At 40.2% G+C, this 17,553-nt stretch overlaps 2 protein-coding genes across 14 annotated transcripts in view; one reads left to right on the top strand and one right to left on the bottom strand.

Annotated features, from left to right (window-relative positions):
* PRKCD (protein kinase C delta) overlaps positions 1-11,913 on the top strand; it is a 67,939-nt gene extending 56,026 nt beyond the window's left edge. For 8 of the 9 annotated variants that reach the window (XM_048072426.2, XM_067003476.1, XM_067003475.1 and 5 more), the window contains 10 exons: positions 481-581; positions 1,789-1,879; positions 3,243-3,376; positions 4,104-4,277; positions 4,828-4,919; positions 6,434-6,496; positions 8,696-8,834; positions 9,652-9,840; positions 10,089-10,217; positions 11,362-11,913. In XM_048072426.2, the coding sequence (XP_047928383.1) occupies positions 481-581; positions 1,789-1,879; positions 3,243-3,376; positions 4,104-4,277; positions 4,828-4,919; positions 6,434-6,496; positions 8,696-8,834; positions 9,652-9,840; positions 10,089-10,217; positions 11,362-11,520 (1,271 nt within the window). In that variant the 3' untranslated portion in view covers positions 11,521-11,913. The remainder of the gene's footprint in view (positions 1-480; positions 582-1,788; positions 1,880-3,242; positions 3,377-4,103; positions 4,278-4,827; positions 4,920-6,433; positions 6,497-8,695; positions 8,835-9,651; positions 9,841-10,088; positions 10,218-11,361) is intronic. The other variant, XM_067003478.1, reaches the window with a different exon arrangement.
* Positions 11,914-13,565: 1,652 nt separating this feature from the next.
* LOC106042848 (6-phosphofructo-2-kinase/fructose-2,6-bisphosphatase 4) overlaps positions 13,566-17,553 on the bottom strand; it is a 49,510-nt gene continuing 45,522 nt past the window's right edge. For all 5 annotated transcript variants that reach the window (XM_067003481.1, XM_013192017.3, XM_067003480.1 and 2 more), the window contains one exon: positions 13,566-16,438. In XM_067003481.1, coding sequence (XP_066859582.1) covers positions 16,379-16,438 — 60 coding nt within the window. In that variant the 3' untranslated portion in view covers positions 13,566-16,378. The remainder of the gene's footprint in view (positions 16,439-17,553) is intronic.

Genomic DNA, 17,553 nt, shown 5'->3' with positions numbered 1-17,553 from the left:
AGAAAACTAGGCACTTGGCTCATGTAACCACTCAGCCAAGGTGAGCTGCTCATGCAGTCAGAAAACCTGGTAGAAGTATCATCTTGCATACAATTGAAATTACTTCTGGGAATAGGTGAAATTTGGTGAGTCTGACTCAAGGTAGCACCTAAAAGTGTCTTTAAAGTGTTCGTGGTAAATACCATTTTTATAATTCTACCACAAAAATGCAAGATGATCTTTTCTTAAGATTTTGGTTAAGAGGATCTTTTGAAAAGATTTTGAGAAGAAAAAAAAAACAATTGCAACTTCTTCCTTTTGAACAGATTTTTGTAGTCTTCATTGGCTTAAAGACTAAAATTACAACTTCATTAAGAACCATAAATCAGTGTCTAATCTGGGCTTGCTATAATGTTTATGAACTGCACAGCAGAACAGCCATTTTGTTGTAATGTTGGCCAGTATTTTCCTGATGCTTGTGTAACTGTACATTTCTTTTAGAATGTGGGATGAATGTGCATCATAAGTGTCAAAAGAAGGTGGCAAATTTGTGTGGAATAAACCAGAAGTTGCTAGCTGAAGCTTTAAATCAAGTTAGCCAGGTATGCTTTATTGCTGTTTGTCATGCAATTTGGTTTCAGAGCTTTTTATTTTTACTTCCCTTTCACATGTCACTTTTATGGGGAATGGAAATTTGGGCCTGAGGCAATGGAAACAGCTTTCTCTTCTTAATTTGACCTATAGAGAGACTAACAAAGATGGCAATAGCCTAGAGGAGAAGCTGGGGGAAGAACATCCCACCTGACAAAGAATTTTTAAACAGAAGGTTTGTGTTTTCCTGAAATACAGCTTGGTTCTTTAACGGTGCCAAGGTTATTTTCTCCCCTTGTTTGATTGCATTCAAACAGTAGTAGCATAAAGCTGAAGTCTGCCCACGCTTCAACTTTAGAATTCCCTTTGAATGCTAAATTAAATAAGTAAGGAGAAATAGAGCAGAGAGCTTCCATTTTTATTAATCTGATATATATACACACAGAAAAGTCCTCTGGAATTAACACAGGCCCCACAGTTTACATTGTTGGTCTCCTGCTGCAGCATAGCCGTCTCTTGTGTACGGATTACCGTCAACTTCTGACTTGCAAATAAAGATTCAGACACAAGCTCTGAAATTAAAACAGGAGAATATATCGTAAAAGCCAACAGTATTTCCTGTCAGCTGAGCATTCCTGAGCTTTCACAGGATATTTACTTTGAAAACAGTGAGAGCTGTTACACCAGCTTTTTCACGACACAAAAAAAAAAAAAAAACAAACTCGATCTGCTCATTACTAAAACTTGATCTTGGGGATCTTCCATACATAAAATTTGTTTGCATGTGCTCAAGAAGTATGTCACACGCTGTCTTCAGCGTGTTCAGAATGACAGTGGTTCCCACCTTGTGTTTGAAAACCTTAACACTAGTCCAAGGGGACGCTTTCCCACAGTGGATTCAAACCAAGCAATTATTCTCACTGTGGATTCAAACTGTTATAACTTTCATAGTTTTTCAACAGACAATTACATAGACTGTTCAGGAATTCTAATATTTTCTTGCAGTGAAGAACGTAAAGCAATTGGCTGAAGCTGTAAAAAGCATGGCTAAATAGTCTGAACTACATTTTGAGAAGAATTATGTACTAGGAGTTAATTATTTAAAAGAAATGATCATACTGCCATCTGCCATCATGATGTTGTATTTAACAGCTTTTGTTGTAAATATTTCTAAAGTAATAATGCAAATATAATTTCAAATGTTCCCTTCCTCCTCAGAAATCTACACGAAGGTCTGATTCTGGACCTGTAGAAAGTGTTGGTATTTACCAAGATTTTGATAAGAAACCTAAAGGAGGAGATACAACAGGTGAGAAAAATTTTTGTTTAGCCATTTGCCTACTAGACTGTACAAACTGTCACGTTTATTTATTCATTCTTGCCTTATGTTAGATAATATTTTTTGAACAAGCATTGTTAAAAAAATATGCACATAATTCTTTTTACCTGGCCACACAAAATGCTTATATAGTTTTTGACAAACACCAGTATTTTTAGTCCATGAGCATACCCACTTTTATGCAAAATGCTCGCTTTATTCTTCGTGGCATGGTTCCCCATGGTGGAAGCAGAGGATGGCTCGCTAATCAGACGTGCGTGTACAACACACCTCTCCCTTCTGTAACTGAAATGTCATGAATATTGTCAACTACCTCAATTTGTTCACAGAATGTTAGAGGCCTTTGTACAATACTACAAATTTTAGGATTTAAGCCAAAGACTAGTTGCAGTTAAACAGCTGAGGTAGTTTAAGGACCTGGAATAGAGAATAAGCTTCAGCTTCAGAATAAGGGTTTACTTTGTTGTTGTTTTTGTTTGGTTTTGTTTTGGTTTTATATTGCTAAAAGAGTTCCAGCATTGTAAAAGTCTCACAAAGACTGGTGAGGTGCGGCCTCACCAGAGCAGAGCACAGGGGGACGATCACCTCCCTGGTGTGCTGGCTGCACTATTCCTGACACAAACCAGGATGCCATTGGCCTTCTTGGCCACCTGGGCACACTGCTGGCTCGTGTCCAGGTGAGCATCAACCAGCACCCCCAGATCCTTTTCCTCTGCACAGCTTTCCAGCCACTCTGCCCCCAGCCTGTAGCACTGCATGGGGTTGTTGTGGCCAAAGTGCAGGACCCGGTATCATCTCATGATTGCCATCAGAGTGTCTTGGTGGCACAGGAGATCTGTGCAGCAGGGGTGCAAAAAAAAAAAAAAAAGTTAATTTTAGGATATAATCAAGCCTAACCTGTATGTTCATGCTTCTTAGCCAGGATCAAGCATAAATCAGATCTTTTCATGGCCTCTCTGCTTCGAGGGACTAGCTTCTTCTATTAACAGAAGAAAATACAAGCCATCCTTGTAAAGTACTCTGTTCTCTAAACTATGCTCTGAATCTTAGCAATAGGGGAAATTTAGGACCCTTTATTTTTGTAATTCCTGCGTATGTGTTGCTTAAAGCCAGCATCAGAAACAATCACAGATCCAAATGCAACATTATCAAATATACTTCAGTAACTTAAACTTTATTATGAACTACATGATTTGACCTGTATGTTTAGATTTGCTAATATCCCAGCAGCAGATGAACTGAAATAGTATGTCAGTACTTAATTCCTAATAGAGAATCTGAGTCATGCAGTTTTTCTGTATATGCTGAACTTTGAACTCCCTGTTTCAATTAGCAGATAACAGCCAGTACGATAAACTCTGGGAGGGAAGCACAGCCAAGACAGCATCACGAATTGCAAGCAGGAGAAAATTCAACATAGACAGCTTTGTCTTCCATAAAGTATTAGGGAAAGGAAGCTTTGGAAAGGTATGTAACAAATTTACAGAGCTTAAGGTGACTGCCTTGCTTGATCTCTGCAATATTATGGGCTATTTTTGTTAACCAGAAAGGTCTTACAGCCACTTGAGTAGATAATATTTTAAGAGAACAAAATATAGCCATCTCTGTCAAAGACACTGGAAGTTCTTTATGTGCAGCTTGTCTGAACTCAGAAGTGTTTCATAATGTACAAGGGGTTTTCAACCCAGTCAGAGGAATAGCCCTTTATCCAAAAGGGCAATTACGTTCACATTCTGTCTACCGAAACGGCCTCATAATGCTCCAGAGCAATGGCAGAGAAATGTGGGACAGCAGCGTGACCTTCCACTCCCATCTGCCTCTGCTCCTTGTGCTCCTTGCTTACTCTGTGCTTGTCCGAGGGTGATGTGACCTCCACAGATTCTGTCCCCTGTTGTCTGTGAAACTCCAGCTGTAATGAAGGAACAGACTTTACGCGTCCTCTGTTCATACTCTCACAAGTCATTGACAGAAAAACTGCCCTGGAAGCTGCTGTGCCTGTGTTACAAGGTCCTTGTACCCTGTCTCCTCACATCTATGCCCAGCAGCTTCACCTTGCCAAATCTCACCATTTGCATAGCTGCCACAACTACTAAAAAACCAAACTGCTATAAACACCTTTGACTTCTCCTTACTGATATCATCAGCAACAGGCTTTTCCACACGTGCTGTAATCTCATCTTTGTTTTTTTTGTAGGTTCTGCTTGCTGAGCTGAAAGGGAAGAACGAATTCTTTGCTATCAAAGCTCTGAAAAAAGATGTGGTACTGATTGACGATGATGTGGAATGTACCATGGTGGAAAAGCGGGTTTTAGCACTTGCATGGGAAAATCCATTTCTCACACACCTTTACTGCACGTTCCAGACAAAGGTAAGGGGAGGAAAAAAAAAGGCAAGGGCAACACAACAGATGTTGCCTTTTAATGGATACTGTTACCAACAGTCAAGTGAAAATAACTTTAGTGATGCAAGAGTTAAATCCCCCTTCTTGTGTTCTGTGTAATAGTTCACAAGCCTTGTGGAAAGTGCGATACCCATATACGCTGACAAGATCAGAATGAGATTAGAGTAACATCTACACGATCTGGAGTAAGAGACAGTTTAATTTAAAACCTTGACCCTAGCTTTATCCTCAGTGAAGGGAGCAAAGATGACTGTCATAGGTAGAATTCAGGAAATATATTTGAATGTATATTTATATTAAATCTAGAAGCCCACAGAATACAAGGTGAGCTCCTTAGCCTTGCAAGACCACGCTACTCAAACCTGCAGCAGCCTCATGCATTCTTAGGGGTGCGTGAAACAGAAATATGTCAGGACAGGACGAAAGTGGCTGCTGGGTCCCCACTGCCAGATTGCTACTTGAGGTGCGGTTGTGATAGCATCAATAATGTTTCCATTCTCTGATTATTTGCAAACAGGATCATCTGTTCTTCGTTATGGAGTTCCTCAATGGGGGAGACCTGATGTTCCACATACAAGACAAAGGGCGTTTTGATCTCTACAGAGCAACGTAAGTCTACAGCACTTCAGTCCCTATCCCCGTGAATTGTTATAATCTTTGTGGTTTTACTACTTCTAGTTCTGCACCACTTAGCTGTTAGTCTTTCACTCCTGTTTCAGTGTCTGATGATTGAAAATGTGTTTTATAGGCATCAGTTTGATACAATGAAGCTCACTTAATGATGTATTGAGTTAGGTTTCCATCATTTGCATAGCAGTGTGATGTTTTGCTTGAAAGGATACACCTGTATGTGGAGATGCTAGGTAAACCTCAACATAAGCCAGCAATGAAAACATATGGTCTTAAAGCACACTAAAGCTGTACTGTCATGGAAAAATTAATTTCCTAAGAAAACAGCACTGGGGAGCAGGGGGAACCTAGTAAATAATATATCACTGTTACTGATAAGTTGACATAATATTACAGGAAGATAACCTGCACTTTCTACAAGATACTAATTAAAATGGGAAAACACTTCATTTAACAAGTGTCATTTTGTCCGTTACCTATGGCTTGAAGGTAACTGAAGCTGAAGACTTACAATTATATCATGGTTTTGCATCTTGTAACTGTAACTTTTAGTTTTAGAACAATTTGAATGGGTTCATGAAAGACCTTAAAAGTAACGCAGGGTGGGGTAATGGATCTGCCCAAAAGCACCAGTGTAACCGACTGGAAAACAGCTTGCATTACTGTGCTAACTAAGAAATAAATACAGATTGGATTGGATTGGATCAAGAAGACCAGCATAAAAAGTAGTCTGCAGTAGCCAGCCTCATGGGTCAGGGCTAGCTCTGTTCTGACTCTCCCCAGCAGAAATCTGGACAAAGTCCCCCAACTTACTTGTGTTTCAGCAAACTTCTAGCAGCTTCTCCTGGAATTTTCTGTACATATTTCTCAAGTTTTGGGTCAACATTCATTCTGCAATACAGAAGTGAAAATCACTTTTTTTTTTTTTTTTTAACAATTATGAAGTTTACATCCTGGGAGGAGGAGAAAGCATTCCTTAGTTTTTCTTCACATCCTGTAGATTAACACCACCTTTTTGAGGAGAAACAGCAATGCTTTCTGTCTGCTGCAATTGGGTGGGTATAGGAGTGTAGGCAGTTGAGGTCCATTCCAAATTTAGCCATTAATGTGCCATCCCTCCTGAAGCCGCCCCATGAGTACTGACCTCCCAGTAGCTATCTTTCAGAAGGCATATGCATATCTCTCATAAAACTGAAAGAAAAGGGACAGTGTTCCCCAATGGAAGGGGAAGGAAGCATTAAAGAAAGCTGGTGTCCCCTTTACTGTTTGGCATTAGACACCACAGATGTGTGGTGAAAATTAACTTGCAGATTATAGCATCCATCTGTATAAATACAGGTGCAATATTAAATATGGGATTTCTCTTTCCTAGTGTTTAAAGAAGTGTACAGTAATTTTCACTGCATGAAGTTTATGGCAGCTCTTCTGGCCAGCTGTATCGTCTCATGTTTTAACTGAGAAAGACAGATTAAAAGATGTTTTGGTCTTTTCAGGTTTTATGGAGCTGAAATTTTATGTGGGCTACAGTTTCTTCACAGCAAAGGCATTATTTATAGGTGAGTACCAGTTAGCACCAGCGTGGGACCTATGAATTGTCTTAGCACTTCATGCATGCTTGAGTTACTGATTGATGTAACAAGTAAAAACTGTCTGTCAGAGTTCTGATGTTATTCCAAGGGCATTAACATGCCTGAGATGAATCTGTATCTTTGTGTCTTTTCCTTGGCAACCAGAATGATGGAATGCTATTTACATTACACAAAAGCAGTTTTGTCTGTTATTTTTAAACACTCCCTTCACATCACAAGTCTTTCGAGTTTGGTGGCAATGGTGAGTGTCCTTGAGGGTCTCAGTTCCTACCAGTCTTGGAAAACCACTGAGGTGGAAGTCTTCTGCTTTTACTTTCCATGTGAAAGCAGAGAATTGATGCTTCTGCCTCACCAGATTCTTAAACAGCAAGGAGCAGATCCTGACCAACTGTTTCTTAATGTAAATATCCACATTACAGGAGATCAGAATTTTTTGTTTTGTTTTTAAGATGTGTTTTTTCCTCTCAATTTCCTTTCTCCAGCCTTTTCACCCCACCTCAGCTCTAAAACCCTGTTTGCTAACTACTTGCTCAGGTAGCTCTTACCTCTAACAAACAAGTATGAAGGATAACAGGTGCGTGCTTGAGAGCAAATTCTGCATAGCCTTAGGTAAAGGTGCCCCATGATGTCCGCTATTGCCCACCTCCCTTTATAGAAACAGGAAATGTCTGGTGGAGCACCGTCCTGTAAAGCAGTTTTCTGAAGTTAGACTTGTATTTCACCAAAAAAAAGTGTTTGTAAGGAGGATCAATGTTACCAGAAAACTTCTTGATGAAGAAAGGTGATTCTTCGAAGCCTTTCTGCCTCACAGAGAAGACAACCATAGCCTGGGAAGGTACTTAATGCATCCAGGTCTATTCCCACTGCCTCCTGCAGGTTTATACATGGGAAGGGACCAAACTCCAGGACGTGTTATCCGCGGGAAGTCTTTCCATCCCAAGTTTTCTATATATTTTTAGGCTTGCTGTTAAATTTCCCTGTGTTAAATTAGTGCTTCTAGAGTGAAATTTCACAGTATAAAATATTTTCAGACAAACTGGTACCGTTTATCAACAGGACATCAGCAAAACCAAAGGTACTTTTTCCCCTCTTGCACAGGAAGTTTACCAGTATAGTCACTGACCCTGACTGTAGTGGTTTTAGGTAGGTGTTGCATTGCAAGTAAATCCTTCACGCCCATACAAAAGATTTTAGAAGTTGCAGCTAGGTAAGTGCAGTGCCCTACATTACGATGAGCTTTCCCTGTCTCAGAAATATATTCAGTTTACTCAAGGTGAACAGCAGCTGATGTCCAAACACAGGTTTTATAGCACATTGCGTTAGAGCAGGGGCTCTTGGTTCAAGCTGCAGCTCACCCTTTTGGCAGCGTAAGTAGCTGATACTGTAAGCTCAAGTTAACAAAGAGAAAAGACTGCCCTGTTCCTATGTAAAATCTGCTCTATTCAAGGCTTTCTTGGTAAGCAGAAGGGCTGTTCAGTTTCTCTTCAGCCTGCCCTCTTCGGTATGCGCTTTTGCAGCCAGATGGACGAAAAACACTTTGCAGTCAAAGGGAGGGAATGTAGCTTTTGGAAACTACAGTTAAAAAGCTCTTCCTTGATTGAGGATTGTTATTCTGTAAAAAAAAAAGGCATGAATAGGCACTTCACAGACTGTGGCCGCAGCACATGAACTCCCCCTCGTGCTGTAACTAGGAGCAAGTCACACGTAATATTAAAATTGGGCAGGCTTTGAATATTCATGCTTGTGCCAAATGCCCCAAGAATCCAACAATCCTTCTTTTGAGCTACGCAGTCCGGTGCAGCGCTGCTACGTTAGCTGGTGAGGCGTTAACTCACACCTCTGTCCAGAGGCAACAGAAGCACTGGGTGTGATTTTTGGATGTAAAAGCAGATGATGAGGATTATATGGGCATGCTATATACACACCTCAGCCACTTTCTTATGCTTACAAGCGATAATTCTTCTTTTCTCCCTACCATCTTCCAAGTATCAAAGTACAATTTTGCAGGTATTATGTTGATAGATGATTATTTATTTTCTTGAAAAGCGTCTTTGTACAATGTAGGGAGGGCATTTTTAATCTGTGAAGAAACCGCATGCATCTGAATACGAAAATGACATACTTGTCCTTAAAAGATGTCTCTTTTTCTTAATATACCTTTTGCAGAGACCTAAAACTGGACAACGTGATGCTCGATAAAGAAGGCCATATCAAAATAGCTGATTTTGGAATGTGCAAAGAAAATGTAGTTGGTGAGAACAAGGCAAGCACATTCTGTGGGACCCCAGACTACATTGCTCCTGAGGTCAGTACGTCACCACCACATACTGCAGGGGCAGATTTAATAGACTGATGTTAGAATGGCCATTGTGATTTTTCTTCCCTTTAGAGAATAATCATTCCAAAATGTAATAATAATAATAACAAGCATAGAAAAAAAAATGGATGCCTTCTTCTGTAGAGGGTTCTGAAGATAGAATACTTACAAGTACTACAATGTTTTTTTAATAGGTTTTGAAATGTTAAAATTTTCAGTTGTTGAAAAACTAGTTTTCTTTTCTGCTTTTACAGCTAGCATACATGCAGGACTCCTGCAAAATGAGCATGTGCACTGCAGCTGATAAAGCAGATGCAAGCAGCCAGAATTCAAAGGAGAATCTTAGAGAGTTAAATTCCTTGTGTTCATAGTTGGCTTTTTATCTGATTTGCATAGTAGTCAAATAAGGTAGTTAGCTTTTAAAGCTATAAATGTCAAAGTCTGTTGGTTAATAATCTGCTTTCATTGCCACACGTTCCTTCCTTCCCCTACTTTATTATCTTGTAATGAAACTAGAGCAGCTGTTTTCCAAGTACATGGTATTTAAAGTCAATGGAGGAAATTTCAGAATGAGAGCAAAGATCTGTCCACTGAGCTGGCCACATTTCCACAAACAGCAGCTGAGCAGAAAACTACAGCTGTACTTCAGTGTCAACAATCCTCTCAGACTGCTGGATTTTTCCCTCTAGATATGCTAGTTATTAAAAGATTCCCTCTTAAATTCACTGATCTGTTTTTTTGTACATACTTCTGTCTTTTACTAATTACCCATATTTCTTCCCCTGCCCCTCTTCTGTGGAACAAGATTCTGCAAGGCTTGAGGTACACGTTCTCTGTGGACTGGTGGTCATTTGGGGTCCTGCTGTACGAGATGCTTATTGGACAATCCCCTTTCCATGGGGATGATGAAGATGAGTTGTTCGAGTCAATCCGAGTGGACACACCTCACTACCCACGCTGGATTACCAAGGAATCAAAAGACATACTAGAAAAGGTAAGGCTGAAGATTGATGAGTGGGTCACGGTCCATTATTTCCTCCAGGTAGGGACAAATCTAGGCTTTTAAAAGGAGCTGTTTATCCATGTTAGCAGATGACACAAATGGAAAGCCAGGTGACCTTAATACTAATGTCTGTGTACTGTTAGCAACTTTTGTTCGTTCAGCAGTATACCAGTTATTTCTTCCACTGCCACCTACCTTTTGAGCGGATGTAAGGCCTTGTTGGCTATCTTGTCTTGCAGCTATTTGAAAGAGATCCAACAAGACGACTCGGGGTCACTGGGAATATCCGAGACCATCCTTTTTTCAAAACCATCAACTGGGCAGCGTTAGAGAAGAGGGAGGTAGACCCTCCTTTCAAGCCAAAAGTGGTACGTGGATTATTCTGTGTTCCTGTAACAGTGCTGCACATGTCTGTTGGTCACCAACCTAGGGGTGATGGGTGAATCCTCCAACTTGCTCAAAACATCCTTACAGTAGTTTATTCTGAAACCTGAAATCTTTTCTACCCTAAAATCTTCCTATTAAGACCATCTTCCTATACAGCTTTAAGAAACCTCTTCACTACCGTTGTCTTCAGGAAAATAATGAATAGTGCTGCTATCCATTCTTTTCAGATCAATGGATGAATGCAGTGTTTTGTATGCATTGATGTTAGCACTGTTAGTGCTTACTGATAGTTAACTTTAACTAGAGCAGCTCAGAAAAAGATGCATTCTCCATACTGGTGAACTTACAGCTACTTCGAATGCACATCCCTAGTGTTACCTGAAAAAGTGTGTAAAGAACAAACCATCCATTGCTTGATTTGTGTCACCATAGGCTTCCACTGCTTCATCACAAAAAGTTCACATTAAAAATTCAAATCAGTTTTCCTCCACCCCAGTACCAGAATGGATAAAACAATCTGGAAGTAAAGTACATTTTAAAGAGTGCTTACATACTTGATGCAGGAGAGGTGTTCCATTCGAGAACAGGAGGCTTCATGTTGCATTTTCCCATACAGATGGGCTCTGGAAGTTTAAGAATCCTGCAACCCATAAGCTTTGGAGGTTCAGAATGTAGAATGTAGTCTTAAATAATATGAATTCTTAGGAAATATGCACAAATATTAGTTTTATCTAGACACAAAGTAGCTGCAATAGTTGAACAAATGCAGACCTTAAAATGCTTTCAGAAATTAAAAAAAAAAAATGTTGTTAATGCCAAGGAATGTTGGGTTTAAATGTAAATGCATTGATTTTTGTCAAGATAGACTCTTTGGCTAATTCATTGAAATGTTATCACATATCCAAGTGGTTCTTTTCCAAAGCAACCCAGTGCTGTTTGTTTTCAACCAACAGGTGGTAATTTCCCAGTTGTAATGTTATAGTAATGCTTAAAATAGGCAAAGGGATTTTTTTTTTCAGCAGGGTTTGAAAAATAATTTGCTAAGCTTTCATATTTAGCAATCTTTTCTGGAAAAAAAATTTGCAACTATCGTCTCAAACTATCTTCCCTCTCTGTTTAACACAGAAGTCAGCAAGTGACTACAACAACTTCGACAGAGAATTTCTAAATGAAAAGCCAAGATTATCTTACAGTGACAAAAACCTGATCGAGTCTATGGATCAGTCTGCATTTGATGGATTTTCTTTTATCAACCCTAAATTTGAACAGATCTTAGAAAAATAATCTCTGAACAGTTGGACTTTAAAGCAGGGTTAAACATTAAGAACAGAAAACTCCAAGTGCTAAGTGTTACCCTTCCAACGATGTTGTCAATACTTCAGAATAATAACACAATAGTGTGATTAATTATGTCTAGCTGCTGATTTATTGGCAGTGTTCTTTTATGCATGGTTGGGTTTAAGGTATGTGAATCATGTGCATTATTTTCTCTATTTGGGAAAATGTAAATTGTTTGGTTACTTGAATGTAGTTATGTTATATATATATATATATATATATGCTGTATATTTTGCTCGGAGGAAGACATTGGGGAACATAATATGTCTTTTTAAAAGTGTTTGAGCCCTTGGTTCTTTTATTTGTCTTCAATTAAAAGAAAGTTATGTTAAACTTTCATTCCTGACTATGAATTTTTTTCCCTAGAAATATTCAGTTAAACTCCAGTTGATTTAATCTACAGTAAAAAATAATAATTTGCAAGCCCTCTTCAATTACACAGATAATACAAATATTTTAGGAGAACTACTGGAAATGAAGAATTAAGGAAAAGCAAAGATTCACAGAACAGTCTGAAGCCTGAGATGCTTAATTGTTAGGGGCAACGGGGAAGTGCCACTCTTACACTGCAGTCTCTCACCCAAAGCAGCCAGTGCCACTCCTATGGATAATATCCTTGACTACTGCAGTTAATAAAAACCTCAAGTCTTTGGCTTTACAAGTCTGGGAAAAATTAACAAACTTTTTTTCCCTTCCACCAAAAGGGCTTTTAAAAAAACCTGCATGATAGAGTAACTCCAGTCCACTTTGACCTCTGCAGGTCTCCGGCTAGAGTGTAGCTAGGAAGTATTCTGGAGCTCCTCTCCTCTCCTCTGTGTGCCAGGCTTTGGTGGTTATTCTAAATACTTACTCTGAGGAAGCAGAAGCATTAGACAGTTTGGTCTAAGTATCCAGCAGCAGCATACCACTGGGGACTATGACTTTCCACTATTAAAAGTCCAGTTCTACAGAGGGACCTCAATTGAGGCATTTTTCCTCCAAGAAGTAGCTGCTGTATTCTTTGCCAGCGGCAGCACTGTGCCCTTTCACCAGGTGTGTCACCTTGATCGCACCATCTGAGTGGGGCACTGACCTGCTACAGGAGCCTGCTCAGGTTGGAGCGACCAGAAATGAAAGCACCGCAGGTTGTACAGTTGCACGGCCTCTGGACTGCCTCCACTGAACGGCTGTGCCCGAGGGCCACCTGGTGGGCGGTAGACAGAGAGATTAGTTCATGCATTTCAGACCAGGTGAGTCCTCACAGTACACTGAGAAATTACATATTGAAAATTCAAGTTTTTGTTTTTTTTTTTTTTGGTCCAGAAAGCAGCCTGAAAGCACTAAAACAAACAAGAAAGCCTCCCCCACAACCATACAATGTACAGTTAAAGAAAACACTAACTTATTAAACAACACCATAGCAGAGAAACTACGAGGTGAATACCACACAAAAGTATAGTGATCAACAACGTGACAATTTGAGGATGTAATTCTAAACCACAAACTATTAATTTTGTCCTTATCTTTCTGAATGACAAGTGCCCCTGCAAATTACAGGCCATCTAACCTATACATGCAAATACATACCAGAAGGCAGCGTTTTGCTGTTGATTTTCAGCCTTGTGAAAAATACCAGCAGCATCTGGAAGATTATGTCAGAAGATTGTAGCTTTAAGCGCATGAGTCAGATCTTAAAATACCCGTCACAAGGAGAAGGTAATAGTCTTCTTACCTTTCTGCTCCCCTGTGTGGACAAATCTTGATGTGCTTTTATTTAATGCATTCTTCCAACTTTTCCCTCAGTTACTGAGTTTGTTACTTAAATTACAGTTAGTTTATCTGAGTAAAGTTAGTTATTCTACCAGCTGCTTAATTCTTCTGTTTATGTATAAGCTGTTTTAAACAAGCTACAATTCCTGCACTTCAGAAAGCTGTGGAAACCAGCTGACCTGCAGGAACCCTCACCTGGCACTTCAGCTACCGTAACAGACACAGAAGGAAACACAGCAGTGCAAGGTGTAGCATTTGATCTTTATTACTTGGATCAAACGTCAAATGATTACATTTGTCTGAAAGATTACAATGAAGGCCAATGATGTAAGAAAAGATAGTTTAACCCCACTCTAAAGACTGCATCTGAGCTAGCAAGTGTACTAACAGTCAAAAGGTAGTAAAATACACATGGGTATAAATATGCAAGGCCAGGACAAGGATTTTTACCTCCCCTATCAGTGACAGATCGGTCAGTATTGCATGGTCAGGAACACGAGGGGAGGACGTACGCAGCTTTTAGACAGGGACGATGATCTGCCATTCTTAACAGTGTCTCCCCAGAAAGGTAGTTAGGCATTGGGGAGAACTGCTTCACATTTACATTCACTGTCTACATTTGCTCTTACCAGCTAGAAAGGGTTGGATGCAGTCAATGGTTTAAAAGTACCTTCCTAAAGTAGAACAGACAACTTCGTATTTTTTTCTCTTCAAGTATCAGCATAACAGTTTATTTACACTTGTATACAACTCTTTTTACTGAACACCCACTTAGTAAAACATTCATCACAGTATATTCAAAAGCAGGCTATAAAAATACCTACTATACATAAAACATTTAGCCTCAGGGAATTTTACAGCACCTCTGAAAGTTTAGAGGTAAAACAAAGAAAAGGAGAAAGGGGAGACACCTCCAGCTGTGCTTGCCAGTGCAGAAGAGCAGCCTTTTGGCTCGCCTCTCACTAGGGGAAACCTTTCCTTCCACATTTCTTCAACCAGGTTCAAGTACCACACCCTGATAGTAAAACCCTGCTTTTCTGATATAGTATCCTGGGATCTGCCGCCTGTAACGCAGAATAAACCCTGACTCTTTCAATTTAAAAGCTGTCAAACAACTCCTGGTCGTGGCTGGATGGCAGAGCTCCAGAGCAGCGAGGGCTGCCTGGAGCACTGCCCCGCTTCCCACGCGAAGCACGCACGGTATCAGACGGGGGGATGTTATTCCTACACTTTGCCACAAAGGTGGCCTTGTTTACTATGCATCAATAAATTAACTACTCTGAGTAGCGCTGTGTGGTCTCTCTCCTCAGATAAGAGCTATGAACACAGCTGAATTAATAAAGATCTGAAATGCGCGTTACTGAACTAACGGATCACACACACAAAGCTCTAGACAGCAGCACTTGAAGCAAGTGTTTCTGGTCATTTCACGCCCTACCCATTCCTCTTCTGAAATGAAACCCAGCGATGTGATATGGCTTACTTCCAGAGCTGAACATATTGCTGAAATTAGCTTATTAAAACAAATCACAACAGCAGCACGTTATCTTATAAACCCTGCACAAACAGAAGACAATGTAGCCCTTCCCTGCAAAACTACGAGGGCCCATTATTTCACACAGGAATTGAGCAAACAAACAAAAAAGTTTCTTTAAAAAAAATCAACAATGTACACGGTAAAAGTTCAATCAATTGAAGAAAAGTCCTTAAATCAAAAAAAAACAAAAGCACGGTCTATCTACAAAAAAATAGTTCTCACTTCAAGAACTACGAGCCAGCAACAGTGTTGGCAGCTCACTTCAGTTGTCTGGTAACACATACAAAATACACTGATTTAGTACAGTCAGAGGGCTGTAGCCTCAACAGACATACAAAATTCCATTTTTAGCACTGGAGTTTCACAGAGAAATATAAAAGAGCAGCAAAGAATTTAAATAGTGGAAGGTTGCTTAAAAACAATAAAAAAAAGGTAGGTGCACCTTGTTAAAAAACAATTTCAGAATTTACCTACTGTTTTTCTTGCATGAGCTGTAAGAAAGGTTAAATGCCACCTAACCTTTCTGTACTGTTTCCTGATATACGTTAGATGTGGCTATAAAGAGAATCATACATGTTGAAATTCATTCCAAAAACTGCCAAAAAAATCACAGCACTAGTAAGAAAAGCAGCTTCTCCAGCCTTTGGCAGTCTGAATCCTTCTTCCCTACCTCCCAGTCTCAGAAAGCTGCTCATCCCCTCCTGTGGCCACAGCAGAAGGGGCATTTCTCTTTCTAGTTTCATTACCCGAGGCTGCTGTCTTACACTCACACTTGTATCCCACAGCCATTACTTAATTCCGTGTCCTCCACTGTGATCTAAATACATCTGGTTCCTGGAAAACATTAAAATCTTGCTAGAACCGCAGAATCTTTCAGATAGCAAGTCTACTTTTAATGGTGTTATTTCCAAGGGGTAAGTCTCCCCATCCCATACAAATTTAAGTTGAGGTTGGTAAACCAAAAGTCACTGTAAGAGACAGAAGCTAACGTGACTGATGAGCTTTCCAATTTAATGTACTTTTGCAACGTGAATCCTCCAATGCTCAAAATGCAGAATTTCACGTGTTAAATACGCCACCAAAAAAAATCTGTGTGTAATTCTAGGCAACCATTCACAGTAAAAATAAGAGGAACTCTTACAAAAACACTAAAAGAAAGTAAAATATAGTTAAAATCTGACAGTAAAATTGACACGGGCAATTAGCCATCTTGCAGTATTCCACAGATGAACAATAAAAGCTACTGAAACTGCACAAATTTACATATGAAAACCTAAAACCAACATTACTCTGCTTCTATGAATCTTTTTACCAATACCTTTCGGCACTGGGAGTTAACCAGAACTACAGGTTTCCTCCAAAGAAGCTGAATCACATTCGAAATGTCTTAAAGTGAAGGGGAGGCGCATTTGTTCCAACTTGCTCAGCGTTCAGCACGCTGTCTCCATTCTCAGGGACCCGAGCTGCTACTTAACGCTGTCGCGGTGGAGGGAGGGCTGCTGCCAGCAGGAACTGCAGCTATAGATGGTTAGGTACTGTCCTCAGAGCTTCTTCTCTCGATCGGTCCACGCCTACGTTCTGCAAATTTAAAGACAAAAAGGGCTTTAAAGCATGAGTCTCATGATCAGCCACAGCTTGGCTCAACACACAACTATTACACAAAACAAAAATTAAGCAAGTTTTGATGCTTATTTCCTCAACGTGTCTTGTAAAACAAAACGAAAGGTCCCAGCCCAGAACAGAAATCAGAAGCCAGGCTCTGACCTCGTCCCAGCCTCCACGTGCTTTGTTGAGACGCAACAAGCCTCTCTCAAAAAGCATCTCTAAGACACACATCACACCAGGTCTGGTAGGACAATCGGTCTCTCCACACTATATGGAGATCACACTGTTATATTTAAAAAACAAATAAATAAATTATAACCACTGTTTTTAATCATTTTTTTCTAATCACTTCTAGCCTTTCAGACACGCGTACAGTATAAGAGAAGAACAAAGCCACACAGCAAAAGTCGTAAACCAGACAAAAACTGACAAAAGTTGGAGGGAGGGAAAGCCACCTCTCCTTTGTGTCAGGCATGCTTCAAGAAACAACTCAACATCGACGGCCAGAAAGCTGTTCTGGTCCTGCCTGTAAGCAGCTATCTCACTGGGAAGCCTCTGAGTAACTCCCTAAAGAGCTGGTAACGTAAAGTTTAAATGCACTTTGGGACACGTGGGCGGATTGGCATGTCACGCTGACAGCAGGTAATGTTCCAGTGGTTTTATAACCACGTTGATTAGAGTTGACTTTCAAAACAAGTCTCTCTAGTCCAGCTCAAGGAGAAGAGCCTCATGCAGAGAGGGGGACTCGGTACTGCTCTCAGCCTGCAGGCACACAACTCCGTCCGCCAAAACTATCCCACGAAAAGCAAACCACTCCCCTCTCCAACCCCAGGTTCTAGGATTTTCAGCCATTCCGTAAGTAAATGAGATAAACGAGCAGTACCTGATTTGATTCGGGGCTAAAGTGTGCCAATGTCGTTTCTGCCCTCACTGATTCTCCTGTCAGCCCTCTCCTCTCTGCTCAGCCTTCCAGCCCTCGGTAAATCAGCCCGTTTTCCACCATAAGCACACCACGCAAAGCTTTTTGAGGACACACACGAACGCTGCCTGCCCCACTCTCCAACTGCTCTCTCTGAGTAAAGAAAACA

The sequence above is a fragment of the Anser cygnoides genome, chromosome 10 (assembly GCF_040182565.1).
Source record: "Anser cygnoides isolate HZ-2024a breed goose chromosome 10, Taihu_goose_T2T_genome, whole genome shotgun sequence".
In the NCBI taxonomy this organism is placed as follows: domain Eukaryota; kingdom Metazoa; phylum Chordata; class Aves; order Anseriformes; family Anatidae; genus Anser; species Anser cygnoides.
The sequence above is the reverse complement of the archived record's forward strand: the minus strand, read 5'-3'. Positions and strand labels throughout refer to the sequence as shown.